This window comes from Seriola dumerili, unplaced genomic scaffold (genome assembly GCF_002260705.1).
Source record: "Seriola dumerili isolate Sdu_G_001 unplaced genomic scaffold, Sdu_1.0 BDQW01000073.1, whole genome shotgun sequence".
Classification (NCBI taxonomy): Eukaryota; Metazoa; Chordata; class Actinopteri; order Carangiformes; family Carangidae; genus Seriola; species Seriola dumerili.
This window is the reverse complement of record NW_019174328.1, coordinates 1643895-1659453: the sequence shown is the minus strand read 5'-3', so window position 1 is coordinate 1659453 and position 15559 is coordinate 1643895. Positions and strand designations below refer to the sequence as shown.

Sequence of the window (15559 nt, the reverse complement as noted above, 5' to 3'; positions counted from 1 at the left end):
CTACGTTCACGTGCTCCTCGTAAAATTACGAGCCACAACAAAATGGATCCTGTCACCACAGTAATTATGACGTTATTACACGAATAACGACCTCTGGAGTATAATTGATATTTTGAACCAATCAGTTGTCAAAAACGTTTGTTTATCTATGAACTAATTGTAGGTTAAATGTTATTTGGAGGTTTTGTTTTTAAGTATTAGAGAGGACAACTTTCTGCACAGATGACTGTACCATCATAAAAGTTTATTAGAGGCTGAGACTTATAATAAAAGCCAAAAATAAATAAAAGATTAATTCACCAACAGTAGCCTGCCGCACACATAAAGGTTATGTCAAACAAAAGTTTACTTTTAAAAAAAAAAATATATATATATAAGATCTGCGACGCATCTGACTCAGGGTTTCCCTGCGTGAATCTTGGTTTAACATGCGTCACTATCACTAACTAATATCTAAAATCTAAAATGTTTGAGTCAAATGACATGAAGCGCACGTGCAGTTTACCTCGAGAGTAGGTCGTGTCCGGCGGCTCGTGAAGGCAGCAGCGTTCCTGTGAGCGGAGGCAGTTTTCTCCTCCTATCAGCGCCATTGTGTTACAGAGTCTCCGAGAGCTCGGACGGCTTGTATTTCTGTGGCTGACAGGACCGTTTAAATACCCCCCCATGTTTCTCTTTCAAACTCCGGCGGACCTGGATGTGGTAAGACCTTAATTTATATCTTTTGGAGAGGAAAGTAAAACACGCCGTGGGGATACGTTACGACGGGGCAGTGTAACCTATTTCTAATGAATAATAGACACGGTGGAGGCTGGTGTTTGAGCGGTGCTGCTGTCGGGTATAGCGGGGTCTGGTTGGAAAAGTTTTCGTATTTAGCGGATAATATCTGTCTATACTGGTCCCTGCTTTACTACCATTGAACATGTATCTGTGTCTGCCGAAAACTCACAGTTCACAGAGCCGAGGCAGTGGCCGCCACTTTCCAGTTTATCACTAGGGAGAAAAGTCTGTCTGTTAAACTTTTTTTTAACCAAAATACACTGAGTGCTTTCTCAAAATACACTCAGCTACTGGTACATGCCGCTATAATGAATAACTTTAGCTAAATTAATAATTAGGTTATTTCAAGTGTAAAAAGTAAATCCTAAATTACATAAAATGACATAATTTTTTTAAAATTTACATTACAATACAATACAATATAATTTGTTGAGAATGTATTTGAGGCCTTTCTAACGACGTGGTGAAGTTACACATTTGAAGATACGCGTCAACAACAGCACACAAATAATATTTACATGAATGACATTTGCAAGCACACAAACTGTTTATTTGTTTATTGTTATTGTTATTATTATTATTATTATTATTATTATTATTGTCTACCTGTGTAAAGTACACCTATTACCTGCTTTGAAGTGGTGAAGTGTGTGTGCAGTGTGAAGTGATTTGGTCTCCAGTGTTTGGGACCGTCTCAGTCGTGTAGCCATTATGGTGAGTGGAGGGGCCTCTGTTTCGTAACATGCACCACAACACAGCAGTCTGCTCTCTGAGTGACCGTACCTCCTCCTCACCCTGTCGCCCCTTGGCTGTGACCCACAACCTGCATGTGGGTCACAGTCAGAGTTTCAGTCTGGACCAGCACCCACAGTATAACATAGACCCAGAGCAGACCACAGAGCATAGACACATAGGCAGATGTGAAGCAGAGTTATACAACTGCCTATACTCTAGATGAGCAGATAACCACAGTGGGGAGGGGGAAGCCTGAGTGGGGAACCCCTCAGACTTGAGGTTGGGTTCAGAGTATGCTAAAAAAAAAAAAAAAAAAAAAAAAAAAAGTTGATTTTAAATTTCATGGATTCATTTACTGGAACGTTTCCAATAAGAGACATGTCAGTGGCTAAATTTTGAGCTTCCACTCTACACTTCACTGCCAAGACAACTTGGAAAAAATAATAGTGGGCAGTCCCTGATTTTGTTTTAGAACCCAGATTCCCCACATGTTCTCCTAGCTTGCAGCTGTTATGTTCAGACTCAATAAATCAGCATTCAGCTGGAAGGAAATTTTGGGGGATTTGGAGACACTATAACAATATCATCTTTAACACATATCTGCTTAGGCGTTGATTTGAAAATGGACTGGACATCATGAGAAAGGTGACAGCTGCAGGTTCTCTAAGGCTTGAACTTACCGTCATAGGTCGGTTCTGATGCATCGGCTCCCCAGTGAGGGATGGATGTAGCAGGCTACTATATACTGCATACCTTCAGTGGCTGCATACCTGTAAGTAGCATTAATAATGAAGCTCCCAGTGCAGCAGTATGGCCTCAAGTGCAGTAATAAGGCTTGTACTGCAATGATAAGGATTATACTTAAGTAATAAAGGTGCAGCCTGCAGTAAGAATGATGACACTTGCAGCACTGAAGCCGGTGCCGCTGTAACAAGATGGGCACTGTGGTAATAAGGCCAACACTGCCGTGGTACGATGCATGCTGCAGTAATAAGGCAGATACTGCAGGAATAAGGTGGATACGACTGTACACCCGTATTGACAGTGTGAATTTCTGTAGCTTCTGAGGCTTTGTCACTGGAAGCATCAAGCTGGGTTTTCTCTCCCTGAAGAGGTTCGGTGGAAAAGAGTGGAGCGCTCAGCTGCATGTGGACACGTCTGCTGACCTAAATCTGCTATCTTCTTCTGCCTTTTATTTATAGATTTAAGTGTGTGTGTGTGTGTGTGTGTGTGTGTGTGTGTGAAATTTGAGAAGCACACACACACTTACTGTTCGTGTGTGTGTCATTGTGAGTTACTGCACAATTCTGTAAAAGTGAGACATGATGTTAACTTTTTGTAAAAACAGTTGATTTTCCGTTTTAAGTATCATAACACCTTTAATCTCAAAGAATAAGTCATTTAAGCACATACACCTGTCAGGTGTATCTGATGTGATTGACTGACAATGTTTAATGAACTGGCTGTTTTGTCCATGGTTGAACACAGCCTCAGTTTCCATTTACATCTGACTAAATAACAGCCCTGTTATAAATCCTAACTTAATGATTATACAACTTATGGTCACTCTGGTTGCTGCAGTTTGAGGTGCTGAATCTCTTAACTCCAGACACTTTAACTTGCTCTTTAAATACTTCTATCAACTCCATTTATCCATTCATTCACATCAACAAATTAAGGATTGCTGTTAAAAATGAATTGTAATTAATTTATCGTTCAACAAAACTGAGAGAGAAAGTCTTTCAGGCTTCAAGATGGCCTTCAGCAAACCAACATTTTTGTTTTAAGTGGCTAAGTCCACCCTGGGCCTGGCTGCTCTCACCAATGTCTCTTTATTAATGGGGATATTACATGTTGCGCAGTAGGAACTGTGGGGTTTTGTAATCAGGTCTGTCATTATGTAAGGGATCGTAGTGAATTCCCTGTCTGATACTCAACTGACCTTCGTCATGTGAGCGTTTATGATCACTACGAGGGAAAACACACACACACACACACACACACACACACACACACACACACACACACACACACACACACACACACACACACACACACACACACACACACACACACAGACATTGTTTCCAGTTGCATGATTGGCTTATTTCTTCTCTAGCAACTGTCCTCCCTCATTGTTGTTGTGTCATAAAAAACATTTATCAAACTTTTTTCAGAAATTTCAAAATAAAAGAGTTTTCAGGATAAATTCTACTGTTTATTTTCAAGTATACTCAGTCCTAGAATATTTGACAACTTGTGTAATTAACACTAACACCACACACTAACCACAAAAACCATGATATTGCTCATATTCATCATTATATTATAATATTAAACGTTGAAGCCACTTGAAATCCCAAAACAAATTAATTTATTTAATTGCCCTTTATTCACCATCACCAGATCTCCTATAAGCATTTCACCTTTTAACCCACCCATGAGTTGCTTAATTGATAGCCTATGTCTTGAAGAGTTTAAAGGTGTCACCTCCATGTTTCAGACTCACAGATAGCTATTGGGAAAAGACAACTGTATTTTCCCAGTTGAAGATATTTGCCTGTTTTATTGCAATCACATGCAAAAGAGCAAGTTGGCCATTATTTGTGGAAACACTGCTGGTGAGGTGTTGAGGATGATTTTTGATGACCATGTCTGGTTGTGGCACTTTGAATACGTGTGTGCTCAACAATGTCGTAAAACCAGAATTAAATTATGAGTAGACAGAGCTGTAGAAGTAGTCACGGCAGTAGCAGCAGTGGTAGAAACAGGAGAAGCAGCTATCGTCATGCTGTAACTGTATCCTAAGTAGTGTGTGGAAGCGTAGCTGCTATTGAGCGTAGTGGATCTGGTCAGGCGAGCACTACAACTCATTTCTTCCTCTGGGTTTTGTCTGGAATGTGTTTACTAGTTCCTCATTGTGTGTGTGTGTGAGAGAGAGAAAGAGAGAGAGAGAGACACACACACACGAGTGAGTTTGACAGTGTCGTCCTCATGTGCGGGGCTGGATGCGTTACAGAGAGTAGGAACCGTGGAGGCACAGTCATGACTGCGAACTGCAAGTCAGCCACTGTTTGTGAACGCTGAGATTAATACGTGTGGAACGAGGAACACGACAAAGTGTTCCAGTCATCTACCTGCAGCAGTGCAGTGTGTAGCGTATGTCCATACTTTGTGCATCCAGAGAACCTGAAATAGCTCGATGTAGAGGTGAGGGGGAGGGGTGGATGTGCAGCTCAGGCATGGAAACCAGCGTATCCGGTTACAGGATCATAATATCACTGCAGAGTCCATCCTCTAGCACTGCACTATCACACAAGACACGCACACATAAGCACATGCCATACACACACACACACACACACACACACACACACACACACACACACACACACACACACACACACACACACACACACACACACATACTCACACACACTCATACTCACTACAGCCAGCTCCTGGAATAATATTCTCAGCCCACATGTCTGATGTGTGTTTGCAGGCACAGTTGGCACACTAGCACACACTCTCATGCTTGGACACACACCTGACCTCACCTCTAAACGTCTCAAAGGTGCATGTTGTTATGTTTTACATAATCATTTTGAGATTTGATTAATACTCCTCAGTCATTCAGACATGATCAAACTCACTCTTTATGTTCTATTTCTCTTTGCTTCATATTATTATTTTATTGTAAGGCCCACCTCCCTGAAGCCATCATCAATTTTTCATGTAGTCTTATGTAAACACACCTTTAGCCACAAGTTGGCCTCGATTTCTGAGGTTAAATATCAGATTTTGACGCTGTTTGATTGTATTATGTCCTTAGCTTGTCCTTTAGCTCTCTCTTAGAGGGACAAGCTGTGTGGGCCTGGTTGTGAAGACATTTCAGAGTAAAATGAATGGAAATTTTTTCAAACTAGGCCAGTGTGCGGTTGTTCCTTGGTTCGTATCAGGACATTTGGTGATATTTTAGGCTGTAGGCAAAAACCAGAGAAGTGTTTATTTTGAGAAATGTTCCTACCTGACGTTCTTCTCTCAGATCAGATCGCTCTGCTGGAAACAACCATTTATCTATTGATTTTGCTTTTTGTTCGTTATCTGTTGCACATTTTTGAACCTGGTTTCTAGGATAAGAAAAAAATGATGAACCTCAGCAAAAGGAGCACATTTCACAAGATGTCATTGATTACATATATTGATAAAATAACAGGTAGATGTTGGACTTTCATTTAAGTAAAACCTTGCTCAGATGACATTATCAGTCTCTAATGGAAATCATGCGATTGATATGATTGATTACACTCTTATTTTGAAATTGATCACACTGCAGGACTGTTGGAGGTGATAACAGATCCTCTTACTAGTACTAGAAGTACTATTTTTTATTGCACACACTGAATACTCATCATGTTTTGCAACTTTCAGTAGTAGCACTGACCTTCAAACCTGCAGGTTGGTTCATTTCTAGTTATAGATGGTTGCTGCTTTGTCTTGAAGGTCTTAAGAGGTTTTTTCTACATGCACCTCATGGAAAACCTTTTGGAAAAGGTAGTTTTAATACTCTACTTTGCGGGACTATTAACAGTGGCATGTGAAGTCACAATGACCTTGAATGAAGACTGTAGCTCCATTTTGGAGTGCGGTGCTCCTCCGCCGCTGCGCTTGATCTGCTCAGCTATACGCTCATCTATTATTCTTGCTTTGACTTTTTCTTCTTCTGCTGGTGTGTTCATATCGAGACTGTGCTCACAGGGTGTAGGACGGCTCTGGGTCTGTGAACTTTGACAGCCAGTGGAAGGAGGGGGAGGTGTGACATAAAGACCAGAGGGAGGATGAAAAAGAAAGATGGAAAAGAGGTAAAAAAAAAAAAGTGTGAGTGAAGAAGAGAGGAGGTGGAGGAGAAGGAAGGGGAAGAGGAGGATAATGAAGTGGAATGTAAGGGGTGGGGCACCTCTGGTATGTTAGCCCTGTGTGTGTGTGTGTCTGTGTGTGTGTGTGTATGTGTGTGTGTGTGTGTGTGTGTGAGTCTAAACACCCTGCCATGAGTCAGTGAGTCAGACATGCGCAGCTGCTTCAGCTCTCAATCACACACCCGCAAACTGCTTTGAAACTAACTCTGTTGCTCTCTCTTTGATTCTCTGTGTTTCTGTCTCTCTCTGATTCGCCATTTTCCTCGAAGCAGCTGCAGTGAAATGTAGAATCTCATTCATGATTTAAATTCATGGACACATACATGTTAAAATGTGTTTTTAATCACCATAATAAAAGTCAAGAACGTCTTCATTGCAGTTCTGTATGATTTGATGTTGTGTTCATCTTGTTGCTGACATTTGTTGTTGTGGTGTTTCCTGCTCTGAACCTCCCAGAGATCACCTGTCAATCAAACAACGCGGCCAATCCTGACATCTTTTCTTTGGCTGATGAAAAAACACTGATCGTTAATTCATGAAACTAATATCAGCATATGCTCATTAAGACATGCATCCATTTCCTCACACCTTTTTCTCATGTCATCTGGTAGATAGCAAAGACTAACATCACCTGTATTACCTGTATTAACTGCCAAGGGACTTAAACCAAAAGTCTTATTGAAGCGGAAGCATCCATAAACCGGTCGTATTAAAGTGATAATAAGTAGCTTTTCCACATTGAAATGTCTAAAAATTACTAGAGCTATGTTATATATGTTATATACTAGAGCTATGTTAATGACATCATGTTGTGGTTGTCTGCCAGAAGCATCAAAATTGACTTTTTATCCATTGTTTTAACCACAGTTTTATGATACACTTTTTAGATCTTGGTCATTTTAACCTAATGAAGGATTTCAGTCATCAGATATCTGAATATTACGTTATGAGAGAAATAAGCTGAGCAAAGGTTAGCGGCAGCTCAGCTCGTAGCCCCTCCAAGAATTCTTGTGTCTGCCGAACAGTGTTGGAGAAAAATTGATTTTTAACATTAAACTGCTTTATTCAGTATTTCTACTGGATTTAATGCCCTGGTCCGTTGCTTTGCGGAAAATTCAGCTCCTGGTAAGAACTTCAACAATTCGCACTGAAGGAATCCTGAAGGAGAAGCTGATTGCAGTGACGGCAGCCTTAACTCTCAGGATCCCAGACTACTTCACGACGTCACCAAACACCGTCTTTTGTTATTGTCTTTATTGAGAGACCTCTAGTGGCAGAAAGTGACATATTGTGTGTTTAAAGTTTCTGACAGCTTAGGTAATTTTGTGATTTGTTAAATCAAATTGGATTGACTTAACAGGGCAGTTTGCTGCGACTATTTTGCTGAGAGGAGGAGGTTTCTGTACCATAACAGTTAATGTTAATTGTTAATATGAAAGTGTAAATGTGCTGCCACTGAACCAACAGACCTGCAGCAAGTGCCAGTTTCAAAGTCTTCAGGTAAAAGAGGAGTTGGGTTTGAATCCGTTGCTCAAAAGCAGCTCAGCAGTAGTTGTAGTAGCGGGAGGAGAGAAGGCTGCTCATTGCCCTCCCACCTCTTCCAGACCAATCTCTCACCTACTTCCTCCTTTGACTTTTCCTCCTCCTCTTCATCTTCTTCCTCTTCCTTCCTGCCCCCCAGCAGACTCCCCTCCCTCCTCCTCCTCCCTCCTCCTCCTCCCTCCTCCCCCATCCCATTCTTTGTCATCTCTTTGGGTGAATTCCCAGCTGACTCTGTTTGTCATGGCAACCAACCAGTCGTGGTGACTGGGCCTGCAGCTCACACTTCCTGTGTGTGTGGCTGCGTGTGTGTGTATGAGGAGACGCATGCGCAGTGTGTGTGTATGTGTGTAGACAGCGACTGGCTGCATGAGCCTGTCAGCCTGGATTAGAGTCAAACACACTGCAGCGATGCCTCTTTTCTTTCTTTCTTTCTTTCTTTCTTTCTTTCTTTCTTTCTTTCTTTCTTTCTTTCTTTCTTTCTGTCTCTGCAGAAACAATAATAGCACCATCAGATATTTTAATTAAAAGGAGAGATCTCTTTAACTACTGGAACATGCATGTTTAGGGAATCTACTGTGGCTGTGTACTGTGGCTCTCTCTCTTTTCTCTCCTACTGTATGTCTCTCGCCCCCCACCCTGCCCCACCCCCTCACTATGTAACTCAATGTGCTATTCTAATATGGCAGGAGAAGGGAGGGGTGGAAGGGGGTTGGGCTTTAAATCTGGCCTATGATCCTGTGGTACAGCAGGGAACGCTGCTATTACATAACTTGGTGTGTGTGTGTCTATGTCTCTGAGTGTGCGTGCATGTGTGTGCTGAGCTACAGTATGTAGTGGTGAGGCTCCCATTGCAGCTGCTCTTGGTTTCACTGTATGTTTTTTTTTTTAAATCCCTTGTTGCAGTAAGCTTGTTGCATTTAAGCAGCTTCTTGAATCACCACGGTTAAGCTGTTGGGTTTCAGTCTGAAAACTTCACTGGTGAATGTACAGTGTATCTGAGTGTCAGTGAGGTGAGATCTGACACTGATAATCTCATGTTGAGATCCAGAGGTGCTACTGGATTTTATCAACATACAAAAAACCAAATAATCAGGTGTCAGGTATCAAAGACTCACATTTCACCAGTTTAGAGAATTGTATTCAAAACATGTTTAATTATTGAGGATGATTAATATATTTATGTCTAAGTTATCAGGCTCTGAAAAAATTTCTCCATTGCCTTCTGGCATTTTTGATCCACCCAGAGGGGTTCCATTTAACACTGATGGCCTAAAGTGGACCGGCCCAAGTGGTTTGCTACCATGACAAACCTCGTGTAAAGTAGTAATTGTCACCAAGTGGGTCAAACAGGACTAAATTATTAATTACTAATTATTAGACGGTGATCAGAAGATTTTATACCGTGGATTATATTTAGAAATTAAATTTTAAAAGTTCAGTCGCTGTTAACCAGACCATTATAAACTGTTAAACAGCTAGCCTGCTAACTGCAGTGAGTGTGGTGTAGCGGCACATGAACCAGTTCTCCACCTGAGCAGAACAAGACCACCTGTCACCAGCTGCAGTCCAAGATGGTGGAGTTACAGTCTGTCCTCAAGAAAACTCAGAACTGAACTTTCACATCAAAACACTTACATATAGCACCTCGTAAATAAATAACACGCTGTCCAAACACATGCTCCATATGGTCTAAGCAAAAAGTGTGATTGGTTGTGACACCAAAGAAGACAGAGCTGTCGGAGAAGAATAGTGACGAGCAGACAAACATCTGAAAGAAGCATCAAAGCGATGGAATAATACGAATCACAACTTCCAGAGCGGAAACAGAATGCAGATGTGACTCAGATTGTGGATTGCTATTCTACCCAAAAAGATCACCATGTGATCGTTTGGCCAGATCACTTACCCCTGTTCTGGATGATGGTAGAGCTGAAATGATGGGATCATTAACGATCTATAAGAAATTAATTGGCCAAACGTTTGCAGGATTTGCTGCTTTTTTTTGTCTTATCTGATAATCAACTGAAATTCTGGGGTTTTGGACTCTTGGTCGCACCAAACAAACTATTTAAGTATGTTACTTTCAGCTCTGGGAAACTGGAAAACTAATCAGTTGACAGTTTTAGACGGATTAAACAGTTGTTATGTTTCTGTATTCTCAGCCCGGTGACAAATTAACTCCTGTCTCTCTGGTTTTGTGTTTTCCAGATATATGTTCGGTAAAGGTGCGAAGCGGAAGCTGGACGAGGATGAAGAGGGGCTGGAAGGCAAAACGCTGGAGGCGTCGGTGGCGGGAGGGGGAGTAGGCCTCGGTCCCGAGGGCCTATCCAAGGTATCGTACACCCTGCAGCGCCAGACCATCTTCAACATCTCCCTGATGAAGTTGTACAGCCAGCGGCCACTTGGCGAGCCCAGCCTGGAGCGCCGCGTCCTCATCAACAACATGCTGCGACGCATCCAGGATGAACTCAAGCAGGAGGGTTCCCTGCGGCCGCTGCTCCTGCCACCGTCGCCACCACCCGACGATCCCATGGACGAGGGCTTCCGTGAGGCGCCACCCTCCTTTGGTGTTTTGTCAGCAACAGCGACAGCACAGTTGATGCCGGTGATCGCTCCGCCGCCTTCACCCCACCCAATGGTGCCTCCCAACTGCCAGGCATCCCAGGCCTGCCCCAGCCGTGTGGAGGCCTGCCTCGCCCCTCTGGAAGCCTGCCTCACCCCAGCCTCTTTACTGGAGGAGGACGGTGGAGATTCAACCTTTTGTGCTCCATCCCCACCCACCCCTCCTCTGTCGCCTCCCCCAGCTCAGTCTCCCACATTACCTTCGGCACTTCTGGGCCAGGCGTCCCCCAGGGTCCCTGTGCCTGCCTCGTCCACTGACGGTTTCCCCTCCACTCTGAGTGACATGGAGTTGGGTCCTCCCACAGCCATAACAAGGACAGCAGCAGCTAATACTATGACCGTGACTACCTCCCCAGCTCCCACGCCACTCACCCGGCCCTCCCACTTAGCACCCCTCCTCCCAACACCCTCCTGCCCACCCAGAGACTATAGGACCATGGGTGCTAAACCAGAGGCAGCTGGCGTCTTGCTGGCAGAATCTCGCTGTGCCGAGCTCCGGCCGATGGACACTCTGCCCACACTGCCCCCTGGCGGCTTAGTAGACATTTCCTCCTGTCCTTCCTCCCCTCCTTCCTCTGCCTCACCCTCGGGGTTTCTCTCAGACTTGGCGCTGGACGACGTCCTGTTCGCCGACATCGACACGTCCATGTATGACTTTGACCCCTGTACGACAGCAGGGGCCGTGGGCGTGACAGCGGGCGGTGGCCTCGCCAAATTGTCACCAGTGGTGACAACAGACGACCTCCTCAAATCGCTGACGTCACCGTACAGTGGCTCCGCCCCCCAGGTTTCAGCCAATCAGCCTTTCAAAATCGATCTGACAGAACTGGACCACATCATGGAGGTGTTGGTGGGTTCGTGACTTGCGGACGCCACCGCCACAAACACACAAACAGTTTAATCCGCAGAACAGACTGGAATGAAAATTTGGGATCGCTTCGGGGGTTTTCTTGGTTGTTGTTTTTATGTTTTTTAAAAAAAACTTTCTTCAGAGGTCGGTAATTGTAAACATCGATGGTGATGTCAATTAGTACTACTATGACAACTACTACTACTACACAACACTGTGCATGCACTGTGCTCGCCTTTCCAAATATGGAATGAAGTAACTGGGAAACAAAGACACAATTAAGTTTGTATTTCTATACTTGTGAGGACCTCCATTGACTCCATTCATTCCCAAACCCTAATTTAAACCTAATCCTAGTTCTAATCTTTAACCTGAACCTAAGCCTTAACCCTGAGGAGTAACTGTACATAGAGAAACAGGAGGACCGGCAAATTGTCCTCATTCTTGAGGATTTTGCAATCATTATATCCTTGTGAGGACTTCTACTTCTCACAGGTAAAGAAATACGAATAAACACATATAAACATGACACACACACGCACACACACACACACACACACACACACACACACACACACACACACACACACACACACACACACACACACACACACACACACAATTCATGGCTTTTAGCAGATGAGTGCCTTTCAAAATGACCACTTATTCAATTCCTGTTTTTTACAGTATTTGTTTTTTTTTTCTAGTTCTTTTCACTTTAACAGCCTAGAGAGGTCACTCCTCAATGTTTTTTTAATTTATTGTATTAAAACTATAAGTAAGTAAGGTAATTTCTCATGATCAAATAATAATTATTTAATCTTTATCTTATTAGAGATGCTATGTTTTATTTGTTAAGCAAGCATAAAAAGGTTTTACGAGAAATACATTATTTTACCAGTGTGCTACATCACATATTAGCTCGGCTATATAATTATGCTTTGGGAATAGCTCTAAAACACATCACCTGTTTGTTCGTTTGTTAAACTTTTTTGGTAGAAAGAGATTGCATCACATCATGTCTATGAATTCAGTTCAGGACTTATGTTTTTTTCCTTCCTCCTCCTCATTGGCCAGCACATATAACTGTGCTGGATGCTATTTTACATGAGCTTGGTCATATGGGCTAGTTATCATGCTTCAATTACAGCAGAATTCAAATGAGCTGCTCCCACAGGAAAGCTAGATGTGTTTACATTGGAAATGAAGCGGCAGCAGTGCCAGCACCAACTCTTGCCTCCCAGTCAGATGTAGGTGATCTGAAAAGTCTAACCTAAAAAACAGACTTTAGGCTCTAAACACGTAAAATTTGGACTCAAAACAGAACAGCTATCACAGATTATAGGGGATGTCATTGTGGCATTAGCGTGACTCCATAAGATTTGTAAAAATCACATGAAGAAGATTGAATATTTTAGTAGAAATGCCTTATTTCTGCTTGGGTTCATACAGAATTAGCAACATGAGTGACAGACAAATTACAGCACAGCATACAGTATTACACACACACTGTATTTGCAGAGTATGTTTACTTGTGTTTAGAATAGGAGCCCGACACGCCAAATCTCAGAGCTCTGCTCACTTCTGTACATCGTGCAGTAGAATTTGAAGTTAACCCTAAAAGCTCACAGACGATAGCAGGAGGGCTAAAATCTGTCTCGCAAATAATTTGAATGTGTATTTCCACTCAAGTAGGAAACCCAAATGTCAGTGTTAACCTGATACTGCAACCATGCAACATCAAAAGACTACCGCCCTCCTGCACAGCCCACTATGCATGATTTTTGATATAAAAAGACTAAATACGATGCCTAAGTCCATCATCTAAGATAAGGGTCTGCATGTTTGTTATCCCAACTGACCACACTTAAACAGTTAAATAGAATAGAAATTCTCAGTTCATCAGTCAAATGCTGTGTCTACAAGTTGAGCCTTTTTTATGCTATCTACATACAGTATGTCATCTGTTGAAGTTCTTCACACAAATTTCCCTTATCCACTTCACAAATTTGGCTATTAACTGTGATGCTCCACCTCAGAAGGAGTAAGCAAGCATGGAGAAGCTTGTGAAAACTGCTGTATCACAGTCACCTCATCAGACTGCTGACCTTCATTTAGGATGAACTGATCTCCTGCCACACAACAAACTTTTGCAAGAAAATTTTTTTGTGTGTCACATATTTAGCCATAATATCCACAGAGCCCATTCTGAAATGGACCAACACATTGGCACCACAATAATTGTATTTTGATGGTTAGAAAAGGCCTGCAGTGGACACGGGCATTTTGCAATTTACAGACGTAGCATTGTTTCTTTTCAAAGTAAAACTAGCTGCAGAATCACAACATAGCACAGATTTAAGCTGCAAATACACGGCTTGTTTTTAAGAGTTGATACTGCAAAACGAAAAGTTGTAAAATGCCTTTTGTTGCCGTAAAATTTAGAAAGACAGAAGCAGTGAGTTAGCAAACGTCAGACTCATCACCATGCCTCTTTTAAGGTAGTTAGTGCAATCAGATTTTAACTAATAGGCTCAAATATTAAAAGACAGATCTACCTTGGGATACCTGTACTGTTGCTTCGCCTTGTCTTTTCCCTTTACGCTAGCTTCAGTGTTGTTGTTGTCTTGAAGTGAAATTGGATTCTTCAATTGTCGAATATCAGTTTCATCATGGTTTGATGTTTAAAGCTGCATTCATTGATTTTTTGCCACTAGGGGGCAATAGAACAAGCTCAAAACATAACATTTGGCATGTTATCACCCTATAAAGCTGTTAGCTAAAAATGCACACTGGTGTTAATTTGTTATTGTGTCTCTGGCCCCCTGAAAAATTCAAGTCCCATATTACTTAATCACTTAATTCTCCTTTTTGCTCTGTTTTGGTCTCCAATAACTCCAGAGGGAAACACTCTTCAGCTGGTACATTAATGCTCCACTCTGTTCACCAGCTAATCATTAGCTTTCAATTTGTTGTTGAGCTGTGAGCCACAAAATGAGAACGATGTGCTAAGAGAAACTAAAATGTCCCATAGAGTGGAGAGGAACTGAAAGTATGATGACAATTATCTGTTAGTTCATCAATACAAACAGCACCTTACACATTATGCATAAAAATGTGGATCCAGTAATAAAAAATAAAATATCGATGAGTGCAGCTTTAATGTTCACTTCAGCCTTGTATCTTATCATTATTCATATCATCTACATTTGTCTGGCTATTCACAGCAATATATGAAAAAAGACACCACAATGTGACAGAAATGCAAGGTACCTCACCAGTAGGTGTAGGAAATAATGTAGGGTGGACTTTTCCTTCAGCAGTAGTTAAGTAAAAAAATAACACAAGAAACCCTAAACACCTCTGTGTCTACCAACACAGCCTTTCCATGGTGTAAAATGGCATGTTAATGATATTTCTAGCAGAGGCCCCAGTCTCAGTCATTGCTAATGGAAGAGAATATGTCATCTGCATTATAGTCTTACTCATCTTACTGCGTTAGACAACAGCAGTGAGGCTAGAGTAACTTTAAAACCTGTTCCAATGGAAGACCATTAGTTTCCCAGAATGCATTTGACCTCAGCTAGTATGTAAACAAACTGCATCGTAACAGAATTCAAAAGCAGAGTGCGAGCCGAGCAGATAGCAGCACCAACTAATACTGTTTGTAGACGACTGTGTCTTGTTTCTTTCACTATGTTTGAAATTTGGAGTGCTTGTTTTTTTTTTTTTTGTCAATGAAGTTATTTATTCATATTGTTTTTTCTTCTCTGTGTAAATATATTTATTTTGGATGTGAAATGAACATTTGGATTGTAAATGCGTGTACAGAATGTGTGGTAGGAATGTACTTCAGATAGGAATGTATCTGAGTGTGGAATAATGGGTGGAAGCCATTTTTTATATACATAGGTAGTTATATTATCTTATTTTTTTTCGTTTGTTGCTATGTTATTGATTTTTGTGGGTCAGCAGCCACGTTTTACATCTTTTGTACTCTTTTGTTCATCATTTTCCAGTTGAAGGCGAACAGTTCATGCAGCAATACTCAAAAACCCGTCTCCAACCTTCAGATGTCAAGACTCCAAAGCCTGTCATAGACGCTTCAATGCCA

The 15559-nt window shown here is 41.9% G+C and overlaps 1 protein-coding gene across 2 annotated transcripts in view; it reads left to right on the top strand.

Moving 5' to 3' along the window:
* Window positions 1-11946, top strand: part of sertad2 (SERTA domain containing 2) — a 34754-nt gene extending 22808 nt beyond the window's left edge. The window contains exons 1-2 of one of the 2 annotated variants that reach the window (XM_022743926.1): window positions 619-699; window positions 10182-11946. In XM_022743926.1, coding sequence (XP_022599647.1) covers window positions 10186-11457 — 1272 coding nt within the window. In that variant the 5' untranslated portion in view covers window positions 619-699; window positions 10182-10185 and the 3' untranslated portion in view covers window positions 11458-11946. Of the gene's footprint in view, window positions 1-618; window positions 700-10181 lie in introns of those variants that run through there. The other variant, XM_022743924.1, reaches the window with a different exon arrangement.
* Window positions 11947-15559: the final 3613 nt, after the last annotated feature.